Below are 17,728 nucleotides of genomic sequence, written 5' to 3' on the forward strand. Positions count from 1 at the left end.
TTTCCTTATCTCTTCCTCTGTGACTGTTAGCTCTAGGACGTCTCGTTCTCGGTCTGTTAGTGTGGGTGTGGCTATGCTGTTAAGGAGTTCCTCGCCCCCGTCCTCTTTTAGCGCGTCGTCTCTTGTGTATAGACCCTCATAGAAGTCCCTGAATACCTCCAGGATGTCCTTGTTAGCAGTCTGGGCCTTGTTGTGTTTGTCTTTGATTGCCCCAATTGTGTGCTGCTTTTGTTTCCCTTTCAGATAGGTTGCTAGGTTTTTCCCCGCTTTGTTGGCAGTGCATAGGTTGACTGATTTGTATTTGTTGATCCAGGTCCCTGCTCTTTCGCTTAATATTCTGTTGAGCTCATACTTCAGTTTGGTTAGCTTTGTGAGTGTGTTGTTGTCTTCTAGGCTGGCTATGTGGCTGTTCTCTAGTGTTTTGATCTCTTTCTCCAGGTCGGCTATTCTTTTGTTCCTTGCTTTGTTCATTTTCCCCTTTATTGTCATTACTATCCCCCGTATGGTGGCTTTAAGGGCGTCCCATAGTACCTCTCTGGGTGTTTCTGGTGTATCGTTGATTGTCAGATACTCTTTAATTGCTGTGTCTATCTCTGCCTTCGCCGATGTGTGTTGAAGAAGGCCGTCATCGAATCGCCACCTGCGTGTTGGCTTTTCGTTGTGTCTGCCTGATAGGGATAGGCTTATATGTGCGTGATCTGATATTGTTCTGGGTCCTATCTCTGTGTGGTCTATGAGGTGGGTGTGTGTTTCTGACATTAGTATATAGTCTATCCGACTGTAGGAGTTGTGGGGGTTGGAGTAGAATGTATATTCTCTGGCGTCCGGGTTGCTTAGGCGCCACGGGTCCTTAATCCTCAGTTTTTAGCACAGGTTTCTAAGGATGTTAGGGCTAGCAGTTGGGTAGCGTCTGCAGGGGTGCTTGTCAATTGCTGGGTCAAGGACTTGGTTAAAGTCTCCGGCGACGATCAATAGGTCTTCCATTGGTAGGTTGTGTAGCTGGGCACCTATCCCCTCCCAAAATTGTTTATCCTCACTGTTAGGGCCGTATATGTTTGCGACATGGTAGGTCTCTCCTGCTCGCTTGAGACTGGTCACTAGTGTCCTGCCCTGGTTATCTGCTTGGTAGCTTGTAAGAGACAGGTTCGAGTTTTTGCTGATTAGTGTTATTACCCCATTCTTTTTGTTCTGGGCTGGCGATCCCACCACCTCCCCTATCCAGTTAGCTCTTAATCGCGGGATGTCTGCCTCTTCTAGTCTGGTCTCTTGGAGCACGTAGATGTCGCTTTTAAGTTTCCTTAGGTGTTCGAGCACCTTCCTTCTTTTTACAGGGCTATTCAGCCCCTTGACATTTAGGGAGACTATTTTGATATCTGACCCTATGCTATTCTGGCCGTTATGTGTCATTAATGCTGCTTTGTGTTCGCTGTGCTGGTGGGCTACCATTAGGCTCTTTTGCTCTCCTCGTCATGTGCCTATTCATGTCTTCGTGTTTCCTTTTGCTCCTACTTGGTGCGAGTGTGAAAGAGAAGTAAAAGATGCAAGAGTTGCAGAGAAATGAAAGATAGTCAGTAAGCCCATGTATAGAACCCCCCCTCCCCTTTTCCCCCCCTCCCCACTCCCCCATTCTCGCCTTCCCGCCCCCCTCCCTCCCTTACTTGCAAAAAGGGTGTGCGACGACAAAGTTCCTCTGCTCGCATCATCCCTGAGGTAGAGTTGGTTTCTTCTTTGGCTGTTGGTGTGTCTCTTTGCTCGGGTCTCTTTTATGCCCTTCAGTCTCTCTATTGCCGGGGAACTTCCTTGTCTTTACATTATGAGGTAGATACGCTGTTCTGTGTTCCCCTGCTGAAGCTTGACGTGTGTCTCTTACTCCGACTGTTCGTTCAGCGGCGACGCGCTCCTCTTTGCTGCCCCTGGGCTTTTGTTCTCCTCCATGTCCTCCACTGCTGGACCTTGCAGGTATCATTTTAGAGCCTCTGGGCATTCAAAAAACATTGTCTTCCATTTGTCTGTTACCTTGAATTTTGTTGGGCTGACGAAGCTGAACGTGGCTCCTCTTCTCCGCAGGGTGTCTCTTTGTGCCAGGAAGCCTTTCCTTAACTCCACTGTCGGCTTTGAATAGTCCTGGGTCAATACTATCTTGTTGCCGGCCCACGTTAGATTCTGATTTTTCCTGGCGAAGGCGAATATGGCTTCCGTCTGATTTAGTCTCAGCGGGTTGCAGATTATCGCTCTTGGGCCTCTTCCTGTGGCTGGTTTCCCTGCTGGTACCCTGTATGCCTTTTGTACCTCGAAGCCTCTTTGGAAGGTGATACCTGTAAGTTGTGGGATCATCTCCTCCAGCATGGCGGCACAGGAGCCTGCCTTATCTTCAGCCCCTTCCGGCACTCCTAGTATTCTTACATTGCCCCTTCTTGCCCTGTCGTCCTTCTCCGCCAGCTGTTTTTGTACAGCATTTGTGGCTGTTCTCAGCTCTGCTATAGCCTTGGTGTGCCTACTTGTTTCATCTTCTACCGAGCTTATTCGGCTTTCTGCAGCTTCTATTCTCGTGTTTGTTTTGTGGAGGTCCGCTCTTATGGCCGCCATCTCGAGTTGCATGTTCTCCAGCTTGAGTTTTGTCTCTCTTCCCACCTCATTGCCTTCGTTCACTTTCCGCAGGATGGTCTCCAGTGTGACAGGCTCGCCTCTTGCTTTGGACGGGGACCCTTGGTTGTCAAATTTTGGTTTCTTCTGCTGCTCACTTGTTGGTTTCCCATCACTGCCCGCCATTGTTCTGATGCCCCTTCTTGACAGGATGTTGACCAGCCTCCCTCCCGCTTGTGCAACCTTTGGTGTGCTCGTTACTTTTGGAGTAGGCGGTTGGGCAGCTTGTCTGTATCTGCTCGGTTCCCTGATGTGTCTTGTTCTTGTTTTTGCCTTAGGTCCTGCCAGCGTGCAGGCTGCCCTGTTCACAGGGCCCTTGGCTCTTTTGCGTCTCTGCCTTCGTCGAGGCGATGTACAAGGAGCGCCCGTGGGCTGTTTTGGCGCAGTGGCGGAGTTTCGCACCACAGCTCAGAATTTTAGCACTCCCTTCGCTCTGTGCACTCTGTGCACTCTCTGTGTTGCATGTTTGCTGCCCGGGCTGTTTATGGCTGTTTATGGCTGTTTTAAGGCCGATTCGGCTATGGATGTTTGGGGGAGGGGGTGCTAGCTCTGCCCGTTCTGACTCCCTCTGCCTGTTGTCTCACAGGAGTGGCCGATTCAGCTAAAATTCAGCAAGCTCAGTGTCTCGTGCCTTTGCTGGGGTGCTGTCCCCTTTCTCTGACCCCTCTCTGCGTCTAGCGTGTGCTCGGGGTGTCATATATCGCGTCGTCCCCGTTGCTCTGCGCAGCTACCCTTGTTTCCCCCTTGTCCAGCGTCAGTGAATGAAAATATGCCACTTTTGCTGTTCGCACTAGTTCGCACTAGTTCCTTGCCCCTTCCGGTCCTGTCTGATAATCGACGCGCTGACTGGGCTCCTCTCCGTCTTGCACTCGCTAGGCTCTCGCCTTACGCTCTCAGCGCGCCTCTCCTCTCAGGCGGCGGTCTCGCTCCTCAGCCCTTCCAGCTCCTAGCGTCAGTTGCTTGCCGCACCTCTCTTCAGCATCCGATGGTCGCGCGTCTCCGTCTCCTTGTCCGCTGTCGCTTTCCTGCTGCCTTGTGCCTCCCCTTCCGCTTCCGGGTCACTCGGCCGCCTACCTTCCGTCTTCCGCTTAAAGTCGGGGAAGACTTCCGGCAATGGCGCCTTGTAGCCACTTACTTCCGGTTCGCTTGATTTCGGTCCCCCGACGCTGGAGGTAGATTGGCTTCAGGAGAGGTTTGGGTCGCTTGCTTCCGCTCCTTTCCCTTTGTGCCACGATCTTCCTCTTCTTTTTATTGTTGCTGTGGATAGTCGTCCGCTTGGGCTCATCAGACTTGCCTTATTGTGGCTGGATCCTGTTTTTTTTAGCCTGTCCTGACAGGTCTCCAGGCGCCGCTGCCTTGCTTCAGAGGTGGGGGCTTCTTTCCTGTCTCTCGCTCCGTGGCTCCGTGGCCTTCCCCTTCTTGCCTCACACCGCCATCTTGCTTCTTTGCGCTGTTGTGGGTGCTCGGTGGGTTCAGGAGCTCATTCCTCTTCCTGTGGTTGCGCTCTTCACCTCTTGCTCATCTATCAGTTGCACCGATCTTTCCCACGCCTCGTGCTGTCTCTTTTGTTCTGCTCTGTCCGGTTTGGCTGGTTGTTTACCCCTCAGGGATGTGGAGCTGACGGACCTAGACGACCGTCTCCATTGCCGTCCAAGCCACGCCCCCCGATGTAAGGTCCTTGTTAAAGAAATAGATTATTTGGGTCATCGCATCTCAGGAGTGGGAATTCAACCAGAAGCAGATTTAGTAGTTGATGTTAAGAGTAGCCCTGCACCTAGTGATAAGAATCAGTTAGGATCGTTCCTAGAGTTGTGTGATTACATCTCATGCTTCATAGAAACATTCGTGCTAGAAACTGAACCTGTGATAAGACTCATCTGCAAGGGGGCGCAGTATGCTTGGGGTATGGAGCAAACTGAAGCATTTGAGAATATCACCTCATCAAAGCTCAAGCTCTTCATGCTTTCAATGATGAGCCTCAATCTATTGTGACTGTTGATGCTAGTGGGGTTGGTTTGCGAGCAGTGCTCACTCAGTTAATGGAAGGAAAAGAGTTCACCATGGCTTTTGCCTCAAAATGTCTTTTCAATGCCAAGCGTAACTGCAGCACTATAGAAATAGAAGTGTTGGCTTGTGTTTGGACCATGAGACATTTTGCTGCCTTTTTATGAGAAAAGAAGTTCATTTTTGTGACTGATCACAAACCGTTAGTATAGTTGTTGTCTGACAAAGGTCTCAACAAAACAAGTCCCAGATTCGTAAGTGTATTTTCCAAAATGTATGATTATAACTTTGAAGGCAGGCACATTCCAGGGGTAACGAATTCCAAAGCAGATTTTCTTTCCAGATCTCCCCTAGCTGAGTTCAGGGGTTGAGGCTGTTGAGTGTGTGTTAAGAAAAGTTGACGGTCTAGTTGGTGTTGATCATGCAATTGGCTTACAGGCATGGGAACAGTATTTTGAGCGTGGTGGTTGTCAAGTGACATTGAAAAATGTTATTGTTCATTGCTGGCCAAAAGAAAGGAATTTAGAGGATGGAATTGAATTATTTCATTTGGTGAAAAATGAGTTAACTATCGAAGGGGATATGATTTTGAGGGGGTCTTTGTTGAGTCTGCTGTTGAGATCACGATTACTGAGGTTTGCTCACCAAGGTCATACAGGATTGACAGGCACCAAGAAAAGACTTAGTACATTTTACTGCTGGCCCGGTACAGATGCCGAGGTGGAGGTATATGTAGGCAGTTGCACAAACTGTATGGAGGCAGACAAAATTGTTAGCATGTTTAAAACTCATCTTTGTCCTGTGGAGTTATCCAAGAGTCTGTGGAAGAAGTTGGGCATGGACTTTTTACGGCCTATGTACAATCTTGCAGTTGGTATGAGATATGCTTTCGTAGTGGTAGATCATTTTTAAAATGGGTGGATTGCAGGTTTTTAAAAGAACTTAGTACTTGGGCTTTTATTGATTGTTTAAAGGACTTGTTTTGGAGCGAGGGAGTTCACAAGGAGACAGTACAGACAATGGAGTCCAGGTCAAATCGAAAACCATGGAGACATTTTTGTTGTCTTTTTGGAAGCACCTGTTAGTTGCCTTGTAAAGTCCACAAGGTAATGGGATGGTGGAGAGAGTGAATAGGAATGTTGCAGGAAACAATACAAATGGTTGTTTCCACAGGTGGAGATGTTTTGGAGGGTGTACAGGAGAGATTGCAGAGTTATCATAATATTCCACATTCCACAACAGGTGTGTCTCCATTTGTTCTGTTGGAAGGAAGGTATTCTTCTTGTAAGCCTAATTCTGGGTGGGTGATGTGCACACATATATTAAAGGCAGGATGTCTAATCTGGAGGAGGTACGTCTTAGGGTTGAGGATGCCCAAGTAAAAAGCAAATAGAGGTATGATGACATGTATAAAGTGAAAGACATGCAGTTTCAGATGGGGGCTGTGGTGAAGGATCAAAAGGCCTCAGGGGGGCAGAAATGGCAAGTCAAGGTTTTTTCCAATTTACAGGGGGTGAAGGTCTCCAAACATGTAATTTTTGTGGAAAATGGCAAATGGTGGAATAAAAGAAATGCTACGCTAGTCAGGAGGAGAAATGTGGCGGAACATGTAGATAAAGATGAGAATGTTGCTGAGAGTTTGCAAATGGGTGGTTGGTAGCAGCTTGATGGTGAGAATCAAACAAATTGTAATGAAACTGGTTGTGTGGATGTTTGTGAGGTGCAGAGTTTGGGAGATGGGGATGGTGTTGTTGAAGGTTCATTGGTTGTGTGGCAGGAAGTATCTTGTCTCGTTGGAGAGAAGCAGAAATCTTGCATGTGTACAGGATAACTGAATGACTATGTCCTGGATTTGTTATAAGTTGCGTGGGTCTTTGATATCATAATGGGGAGGGGTAAAATGTTGTAGTTTGTAATTTTTGGGAAATGTTGTTTTGCTTTTCTGCATTATGTTTATGTGTTACCTATTTTACTCTCTTTGTGCCTTGTTTATTGGTTGGGTTCTAGGGTGGAAGGTATGTTATATTTGCTGTTGCTTTTATGATAGAAGCTTTAACCCGTTGACCGCAGCGCAAATTCCACCGCGGTGCGGGCATTTTAATCAGTGGGTGGGGTTTGGACGTCCTCTGCACACACCCACCGCCACGTGGGTTGGCCGGGGGCCGTCCTCAGCATGGAACGGGTTAATACTGACGGTTCTCGGTGAGAGTTCCAGGCTCCTGTCAGTTAATGTCTGGAGGTTAGAGCAGTCACCAGTTGACGTTGTATGCTGTCCTGTATGTGGACTTCAATAAAAATCTTCCAACAATTTACAATCAGCTTCTGCAGGTGTATGGGACATCATACTATGTTCATTTGACATAGAAACAAAAAGAAGCCTGTACTGAAGGCAAAGGAGCCTTTCCTTTCTAAGTAAGCCCCAGCAGCACTTATGACAAGCTCCTGCAAAGGAAGGGCAGGCAGGAGGAACTAGGACTACATAGATGGGAAAGAAGGAGGGGTGAGAAAAAGAACAAGAGAAGGTGGTCGGCAGGGAGTAGGAGGAGCGCAGGGGGGAGGAGGGGTTGGAGATAAGAATAAAATGGAATACAGGGTGGGGGGGAAAAGTGCTGCATAAGCAGAGTCTCTAGCTCAGCTATACAAGGTTTGTTTTGGCACCCACAGGTGACACAAGTAAACTTAGTTCAATTCATTAACACCTGAATGTGAAATATAGGCTTTTGTATCCCTGCAAAACCCTACCCAATACATACTTGAGGTTGTGTCAATGCTTTTGCGTCACTCCCTGTCCCTAAACAGGGATCCAGGGACACAGTGGTGTTTAGAAACAAACCTACTTAATTATTCTAAAAAAGTTTATTGATTTCAACAGGTGCACCCTGTTGCTTCGCACATCGAAAACAACCACACAGAATATAACTAAAACAGCATAAATGCATGTTGCAACAAATGAGAATAAAATAAACATTTCCACTATGGTTAAAATGTAATCCAAAAACCTAAAACCTACTTCTGTGATCTATGCTAGGGGAGTATGGAGCAGTAAAACTTGCATCTAGAATTTCTTAAGACGAATCAGTGCACTGCATACCTGTTTATAGCCAAGGAATATAATTATCAGTAGTCAGGAAGGGTTGTGTTCCCCGTGAAAGGTAAACATGCTTCGCACCACCTCCTCCTGGACTCCTGCTTGATATCAGCTTTCAGTAGAAAGTGCGATACAGCAGCATCTTTGTCAGTCACGATCTTCTCTGACAGTATCTTTTGCGATAATCTGAGGCAAATGACCTCTCCTCACGAGTGATCAAGTGGCAGTCCTTTTCTGCTATAACTTATCTTAGATGGAATTGCCAACGTCACCTTAAGACTGTCCGGGAATAACCAATGAGCCTTAAGATATAAGACTAAGACATATTCTTATAAACAAATGAGGCACAAAATACAACAATTCAGCCTACTCTGTTTTGGCTGTTGTTCGTATTTGACCTTTAAATAGATATAACAAGGCACTTGTTCCTGACTTATGTTGCATCCGGTGTCTTGTTGATTTCTATGTCTGAGTGAGTTGACACTTTCACAGGTTCTTAGAAAGATAAGGACGGGCAACTTCTGCATCAAAGTCAGACAAGATGATGATTCTGCAGAGATACAGAAAATAGAGCCTTGGCCTACTTAAAAATTGAGTTGGGCGGGCCATATAGGCTTTACGTCAAAAGAACACAGGGGACAGCAGAGCATTGCAGAGGATAGAAGAGGAAGGAATGAGAGAGGGTGGTGGTTGGGACAAACTTAAGAGTCAGATACACAGGTAAGACAGGGGGAGGAGAAAGCCAGCAAGAACAGCTACAAGAGGAGCCGATAGACAAGGCTTATAGCTGAAAAACGTCCCTCATGCATTTCAATGTAAATACTCAATTAGAGACGCAAAAGAACATGCTAAAAACCAACATTATTATGTGAGAAACTGATACTCCTCTGGGCTGAGCCACGGTGTGATTAACAAAGTCTCAAGGAAATGGCTTAAAAAGTCCTCGTCAAATAAGCTAGTGCTTAAAGGGGACGAAACCAAAGCCCACTCTACGTATATTTATTACCTATAATAGGTCTGTTTGATGGCTCCTTCATAGGGACAGGGAAGGGAAGGCGCTGGGAATCGTATCATTAGAGAGTTTCATTTTACAATAAATGATAACCTGCATGAGAGGATGTAAAAAGCGAATGTAGATATGTTTTGTTTATGCGTTTACTTTCAGTAGTCTCTGCCTAGTCAAAGAAAGCTGAACACTTATTTTTTTTAAAAACGGTACAATTAAATGGGAATGATTACATTTCAAAATTTATAGAATGATAAAAAAATAAAGATATAACTTTCTGAAAACAAAGCTGTTCCAAGCACCTGCGTCCATGTCAAACAGACATTTTGTGCTGCAGTTCGAGCCTTTTTTGACTACCTGCATTTCACTCATTAATGTTATATATACACAAAGAATAATCAGTAATTACGTTTGTGATGCGCAAATCATTTTTTTTACATTTAACGGAACTGTAAAAAAAATTATCTTCTTTAGTAATACTTTTTGTGATTCCTGTGATGTGTGTGTTTATTTTTGGCAAAAAAGGATCTAGTTTTGGCTTACTAGGAAGACAAATGTCGGTTGTTTTGGATCTGGCAACATAAGCTGGTAACATATAATGTCAGCTCCTGGCTCACATTTAATGTTTGCCAGGAACTGACACTGCTGCATTCACTTTCTTACATGGGTAGATAGTGGCTGGGGTTGCAAATCTTTGTGGGAACTATGGGTGGAGTGTTCCCTGCGTGTATGTGTGTTGTGTGTGTGGGGGAGAGGAGAGGGCAGGGTTACACTGTTACTGCTGCCTGCACTATTACTGTTTTATGTGTGAAAGGAAAGCTTGCACTGCAGACTCCCATGTGGCGCCTCTACTGTGTGTGGGGGGAGGAATGCTGTTGGTGCTATTCTGTGTGTGTGGGAAGCTTGCAATGCTGTTCTTCATGTGACTTCTGTTTGGTGTGTCTTACTCCAGCTGGAGAAACACTTTTCACTACACAAATTCCAAAATCATCGGTCGTACCATTACTTGACGTATACAGGAATCGCAAGTTTCAGTATTTTGTTATAAATTCTGAAAAAGATAAATGTATTATTTTTTTAAAAAAAAAAGAATATCTACCAGACCCAAAAGTAGGAGTGTAAGTCATGCCAGCCACATGATACAGAAGGCAACAAAACGAAATAAACATGTTCCTACTGTCTGACTAACGCAGTTTACCTTTTTCAGGGGGCTGAGAGTTCTCGGTGACCCCAAAAGGACTTAAGCCGATGCCACTGTCAGCTGGAGAGACTTCCGTCAGGCTGTGTTTCTTTTTACGGCACAAATTAGGAGGATAGAAAAAGAGCAGAAATGTTATTTAATTATGCAACAGGGATAGCGGTTATAAGAATTGTTACTTTATAAATATTTATAGAGCGCTTAACGCATCAAAGTACAGGATCATTTTAACAGCAGGCTGAGAACGGCTTGGAACAATAAAAGCCAAGATAATAGAAGTCTCGCTTCAGTTTCTTTTCGCTGTGAATTTTCAACAGGGCAACAGATATTATGAAGTTGAAACATTTGATTAAATGGGGCACATCATCCCACCCTCCACTTTGGTGAGCAGCCCCTCAGGATGCGTGCCTCGCAGACCTACAAAGATTGTGATGTGGGAGCACGAGGCCCGACTGCAGACTAAGGGACACCTGCGACATTAGCCAAGGCGAGACCACGACTGAAAAGAGCTGCAGGACGAGGCACTGTTTTCGACAGCATGAAAAGAAAGGGTCGACCTGATGCCCCTGCTCGACGTCCAGTGCCTGTCGACAAGTCCCCGCTCTCTGAATTCCGTCACACGCCCGCCTATTTGAAGTCTCTCGTTCCCCTAGTTTGTTCCTAATCTGGCCTTGCTCCATCCCCCTTTTTCCTCTGACCTACCCTATAGACTGTTTTGAACGCTCTTCTTCCATCGGAACTTTCTGACAATCACCACAAAGGACACGGGGCGAAAAGGACCTTTCCGACCAGAAACGCGAGGAAAGGGTCGTGCCCTGCAACGCAGAACTTAGAACAGAGCCGGACTTGTAGCTCCACCGCCGGTGCTCAACAGCGCCAACGAAAGACCACAAAGAACAATGAGAACTCGTAAACTTCGAACATTTGACATCCTCAACCACCGTTTTTTTCTACGCCTCATTTCTCTCCCAGCCACCATTGTATTGATCCTGCTCCAATCCGAATCCGAAATATGTATTAACCTGCCAGTTTATGTTATGATATGTACTTGCTGCTCGCCGTTTTTTGTATTTCATTCCTATGACTTTCCTGCTGAACAAATTTATCAAAGTTCATCAAATAGGTGCACCTCCTAAAAACTAGAAACCTCAAAATGTATTGTTTACAACTCTTTATCTTGGGTTTCCTACCGTTTTCTCTCTCATGCTCACCACAATAGACCCGAGTAGAAAATGAACCAACAAGATGTCTTGAATATGTTAAAGGAGGGACTGTGGAAAATTAGTGCGTTTTGGTGAACATTATCTGCGCCATCTTGCCTCTTCCCCTGATGCCACACTTTTGTCGTGCGCGCCCGCCATTTTAAGATGCCCCGATCAGAACCAACCCTTTTGCATGCCGCTGGCCCCTGACATAGCCCTTTGCCTTCGCTAAGCCTGCCCGCTGACCACCCCCCTGCTTGCACCTGCCTTGAGTCATAAACCCCTCTTCGGCGCTGCTCTGCCCCCGGCCCTCATCCTGTTCCCAGCGCGACACCTCCCTGCTTTCCTTTCATGATCTCCGGCCCTTAGATGCAAACCCCCTTTTTCCCCGTGTGCCCGTTTTGTCCTCCCCGTTCCCAAGCCGACACCCAGCTCTGCCGATACCACCCTCGCCCCTCCCCGTACAATAGAAAGCTTCCCCCATCAAAGAAATCCCCGGGTTGATCAAAGCCCCCACCCCATGAGATCCAATCAGACTCCCCTCATTCCGTGAATCGGCGGATTATCCAGCTGCGCGATGTTCATCACCTGTTGTGATTAGGGTGGGGACTTCAACTGTAAATGTGTGTGGGAACGGGCCCCAAAGGGGGATTCCGGGTATGTCTTTCCGTATATCAAAGCTTTGTCACATGTATGTAAACTGCAATAAAAACCATAAACACTGTATATAAGGGGCCAGGCCTCAAACGTAAGTTAGAGCACCTCAGAACGATACCTTCTGTCCGTTTCGTTGTGTTCTCCTCCGGAGAGAATAAAAAACCTTGTTTCCTGCCTTCCAGTCTCCAGCGCCTGCCTCTTCAATGGTTTAACTTCTTTGTGGGTTCAAGAGGCGGCATCGCCGGGCAATAATTAAGGATCTTATATTCTGGTTGGTAGTGCCCCCCCAGTTTGTATTTTTCAACAAGATGCTGGCCACTCCGGGGCCGCCTGCACCTCTCGGGTTGCAGACAGGGCCGGCCTCTAGCACTTGGGAGCTGTGCACTTGCCCAGGGCGCCGACCTCCGAAGGGGCGCTGGTGCCCCCTGCAGAAGTCTAGCTACAACTTAGGTCCAAAGATATGTGTGTTCAAACATTCTTTCTGAAGGCTTCTGCTGTGCTTGTCTGCTCTTTGTTTGTTTTCTTTTTCATGGCACTTCTTAAACTTGCCCCTCTTACCTTTCTTCTACTCCTCCCAAATTTCCAATACACAGACAATTAAAGAGGACGAGTGGGTGGGGGCATCACATTTGGTTTCGCCCGGGGCAATCTCTGAGAAAAGGCCAAATCTGACTGGAAGGGCCTAGTGAAGTTCCAGGTTGGATTTGTCAAAATGAGAGCAATTGACGTCATTACTGTAAACATATATGCACACATTTTCTTAAAGAATACATGGCAAATTAATGGTCCAACATTCTGGTAAAAGAAAAAGAAATAACATTATACAGGACACTCTCCATGGTATGAATTTTTTTTTTAAATGCACAACTAATACAAATGTTTTGCCTCTGTTCAATCTACTGTAAACAGGTTTTAAGGATATTCTGCAGAACAAATATTTTGTTAAAGTTATGACTTAGTAGGCAAAATGGCCATAAAAACAGTGCCAGGAGAAGAGAAGTGTGAAGGTTGCTATGTTTTTGAACGAGAAGTCTTCCGGAAGGTTTCAACCTGTTCTAAAGACTGTCAGTATCTCAAGAAGGAGAATCTAAAGAATATTTTACCTCTGATATTGCCAGGCAGGTGCCTATTTGCATACTCCATAGAATCCTCAATGCCAAAGAAATTTCTAAGATTCCTTGTCCTAGGGAACTATTACCTAATTTTCTGTGGTTCACATACGAACACACACTCAACTCACAAGGTCTTACATAAATCATCTAGGGAGCTTCAAAGTCCCTTGCTTACTTCAACTAGAAGAACAGATAAGGATTTCGGCAGAAGAGAATCTTCTGTCACTGACAGTGAGTTCTCTTCTGGGGAAAGTGAATGGGCATGCCGGCAAGATGAGTTGCACATTCCCTACATCAGCATCCATGATCCTCTGCCTGCATATATTTAAGGACATTTTGAAGAGATTTGTAGTTCCATGGTTAGACCTCTTCACTTCTCCCCAGAATGCCCTCCTTCCTGTTGTAAATTGACAGCAATGGGTTAGCATTTAGCTGAAGCCATCTTGTATTTAGAAGTTATCTTATCCGCTTTGTGAAAGCCATTTTGTATTTCTGGCAGCCATTTTGTTTGCCATGTGCTCTGTCCTCCCTCAGTGTTAACTGCTCTTGAAATCTGCCTAGAGACAAACTATATTCAGCATCTTTCACTTCGCACATGCCCAGAAGGGCCTAGCTAGTAGAATGCACCTGCCTCTCTAGTATAACTGTCAGGCTATTTTTGCTGCTGAATGGAGAAGTACTCTCCTCCCACTTTGTTGAGCAAACAAATTCTGCATGCCCATCTTAGTCATTTTTGCATGCTTACATGAGCAAGGACTGCCCCTTGGTTTTCTGCTTACTATGTAACCCTAATCATATAAAAAGCCCCAGTTTTCTGTTCTCCTGCCTCATTCAGTTGCTAAGGCTTCTGTGTGACGTAGTCTCAACTCATTCGAGGTTAATAAATATGATCTTTTATATTTCAGCTTCTGTGCCAATTTCTTCTTTATTGGTTTAAAAGGACTAAGTATCAGTGAGACCCCTGAGAAGGAGTGTTTGATTTCTTCATTCCCAGCTTCTGGTATTTCCTACCATGTCAAGAAGCTTGGAGGGTGGATGTCATGAGTTTTCAGTGGCCCAGGGGGCTACTTTATGCTTCTCCCCCTTTGCACTGCTCAGCAAGATTCTATGCAAGATCAGGGAGGACAAGAGTTTCTCTTAGTGGCACCCTATTGCTGCTGCCATCACTGGTTCCCAATGCTTCTTCATCTGGCAGCTCAGTCTCTGTGGATCTAAAAGTCTGTTCTGTCTCCCCTGAAATGTCCTCAGTGACCAGAGAAGACACTTTAACACCTCTCTCTGAGGGTCTGAATATTGAGAGGCAGAGGTTAGAGTGCTTGGGCTATTCCTCAGATATTGCTATCTCTATTCCAAATTTAAGGAAACAGAGCACTTTAAAGGACTTTGAGAATAACATAAGGTGCATTTGTAAAGTGCACGTTCATCACTAAAGGTATGTTGGTGCTGAATAAAAGATGTTTATTGTTACCGAACCCAATGGTACTCATTTTATCGACCTCAGAAGGATTTAAAGGCTGAGTGGACCAGCCAGGATTTGAACTTGCAACCATTTGGTCAAACACACGCCCCTATAGTGGACTCATTAGTCCACTAAGATACTAGACCCGGGATAAGATGGTGTTAAGACCATATCCGTGCATTTTGACCAAGATTCCTTTATCTTTTCCTCTTGCCGAGTCATTCCTGTTTTTTTCCCATCCCCTACTACTGAACAGGACGTTTTGTGGCACTTGTTAGACCTACAAAGAGCCTTTCTGTATATCTTTAAAGAAATAACTCTTTAAGGAAAGTGGATTTTTTATTTGTCGCCTTTGGCCTAGCTATAAGGGTCATTGTCCTTGTACCTTGGCCTTAAGGAGGTGGATTCGAATGATCATTTCTTTGGCATACAAGAAGGCAGGGATTCCTATGCATTCAATGTTCCAAGGTCGGTCCATAATGGGCATGGCTTCTTCCTGGTCTGCATTTAAAGGGATTTCCCTCAAAGACATTTCTGTGGCAGCCACTTGGGCTTCACCTCATACCTTTATTGCACATTATAGGTGAAGTATGGGGGAGGCGTCTTCTTAATTTGGACCAGCAGTATTGCCAGCAGTCCAATAATAACTAGAAATTTTGAATAAACTTTAGTGGTGTGTAAGCACGGTGGGAGTGACTTGTTGCACAGAAGGGTGTGTTGTCTAAATGCTTTGGTGTATGAGGATTATACAATGTCAACTTTTAATTTTACGCATTGTGTGTATTACGAAAGCATCATGTATACGTGCACTTTTGAGTCTCATTGTTGATTGTAATAAGAAAACCAATAAAATAAATTAATTAAAAAAATTGAATAAACTTGGGTATAAGTTCATTATGCTAGGACCGGGATGAGGCAGATGGACGAGGTAGGTGATGCTTCGATTACTTATCATAATTTCAATTCTTCTGAGTCATAGTCTTCTTTGTCACAGTCCTAGTTTTCCTTTCCTTCACTTCCCCCCAAAAAATATAAGAAGGAATGATGTAAATTGCTATTGCGAAAGACATCTTGCTACAATAAGGGAATATGCATTTTGGGGTTCCTCATTTATGGGGCACACAACAGGACGTTTAGTGGCTGCCATGTTGGAAGGGGCAATGGAATGCCCCAGGTGAAATCAGTACTAGGGAGACAGAAAGCTCATTGAGTTAGGACTGGGATGAGGAAGGCTATGACTCGGAGTAATGAAGATTAGCAGTAAATACTTTCTTGACATCATTTGCTGTGTAGTGAAGTTCCACCAAGTTAAAAGAACACCAAAATTGTTGCACGACTCTTACATGATTTGAGGAATACACTTCAGAAAAGTTATTTAATGTTTTTAATGAGGTGAGTTCTGTGCCACACTGAGACTAGAATGCAAATTAAAATTCTCATTATTCCCGTGGGATCTCAAGGCACCCGAACGGTCTGCACTAACATTTCGGGCCTCACCATGAGAGTTCCCTTTTTGTTGTTGTGTGGAAATACCATATCCGGTAAATACTGATAACACTGAGAAGCTTGGAATGGGGGTGGGGGTGGTGGGAGGCGGTAACGCAATAAAAGCATATGCTTTTTGTCCTTCCAAATTGAAAAAGTCAGCATTTTGTGGTGTTTGCTAGATTGATTTGTGTTTGTGTCTGAATCTTAAGTACCGCACTCATAGAGTGAGGGCCTTGGCATGAAAAATACCAATATTTAGAAAGAGTCCTTATTTAAGTCCACTTCAAGGTGAAATGCACTGCCCTGAAATCTGTTTGCTCTGCGTTGGTTGTACCAGAGGCTATTAAAAACTATGGGGCCTCTTAGGAGTAGTAAAGTAGTATTCCTGCAGTACTCTTTCACATATTCGTATCATCCTTTATGAATCTGCCCGAAAAGCCCAACTCCCTATAGTAAAAGAACAAGTCCTGTCTCTTTGTACTAACAGTATAAGAATATTCCTCTATATTCTTATTTTGTTCTCATGTTAGCTCTTTTGGGACATAGTCACAAAGGTATGTATGAGTACCTAAACGAGTATTACAGGAGCAACACCTAACATACTCCAAAATGCCTCCATGACGAGAACACTATGGGGGTCATTAGGATGGCGGGCGGACTTTGCCCTCCCGCCATCCTCCAGGGGATTGGGACCGCCTGCCATAAGGGCGGGGGTCCCGTGAGGGGAATTAGGATGCGCCCGCTGCATTTTTAACATTGCGGCGGGGCTGAAAGCTCCGCCCGCCGCAATGTTAAAAGTGCATGGCATGCATTTGCATACACAAAGCGGCAGGCATCGCGCGGTGCCTGCTGCATTGTGTATGCAAATGCAGGGGGGGTACTACAGGTACCCCCCATGTGCACCCCCCACCTCGCCTTCACCAGGCATCTCCCACAGCCCATCGTATTATGGCTGGTGGTGTCTGATAGACACTGCCACCATATAAACCCTTTTCCACCCCGGCCGCAAGGCGACCGGGGCGGAAAAGCAGCAGACAGTGTTTCCGTCCGCTGCGGTCCCCCCCATCATAGGAATATGGCGGGGGGGGGGGAGAAATTGGTGGCGGGCGGGCAAGGATGTCGGGCGGATCGCCACCGCCCGCATGGCGGTGGCGATCTGCCCGACATCCTAATGGGCCCCTATGTATCGACAATAGTACACTCCTTCTTTTATTCTCTTCTACTGTTTACCAACCAAACCTCATTCTATCTTGTGGGACGTATTCACAAAGACATACAGGAGTAATATTTAATGTGCTCCAAAATGCCTTTGTGACTAGAAGACTATATTTCGACAATATTCCCTTTCCTTTGCTCTCTTCTTCTGTTTACCGAGCAGGCCTCATTCTATCTTGTTCTAATCTTCGGATCCTGGGCTGAACCCGTTCACTAACACTCTGATTTACTGCTTTAATTTTAGGAGGCTTTTTTATGTTCAGCTCCTTTGATTTAAAGCGGACTATTAACAAACATAGACAGCCTCAGGGAGGGTGCCCTACTTCTACAACTGATGGAGGAATTTGTACAGGTTGCTCTGTGTGTGCTGTACTAATTGGGCTAATTACATATTCTTAACACTCTTTAATGCAATCTGAATATTTATCCGGCACGTCGGATCTCCTTAGTTTAATTATTTCAACAGGGGAGAGTATTTTACTATTTTTAGTGGGTTTTTTTACTTGCTAATTTCTGTTTTCTCTGAAGGAATAGGACATCCCTGGATCCCTGAGCAGCTTTAGACTTATCTCCCACTGAGCCATTCAAAATATGAATTATGTGCACAGTTCTAGGTTGCCGGAATATATAGTGCACAGAAAACTAAATAAACAACC

General features: G+C 45.4%; 1 protein-coding gene across 1 annotated transcript in view; it reads right to left on the reverse strand.

The window, feature by feature from the left end:
* Nucleotides 1–17,728, reverse strand: part of LOC144829539 (synaptotagmin-like protein 2) — a 739,182-nt gene that overhangs the window by 165,783 nt on the left and 555,671 nt on the right. The window contains exon 6 of the mRNA XM_078688777.1: nt 9,940–10,030. Within this exon, the coding sequence (XP_078544903.1) occupies nt 9,940–10,030 (91 nt within the window). The remainder of the gene's footprint in view (nt 1–9,939; nt 10,031–17,728) is intronic.

This window comes from Lissotriton helveticus, chromosome 4_1, assembly GCF_964261635.1.
Source record: "Lissotriton helveticus chromosome 4_1, aLisHel1.1, whole genome shotgun sequence".
NCBI lineage: Eukaryota > Metazoa > Chordata > Amphibia > Caudata > Salamandridae > Lissotriton > Lissotriton helveticus.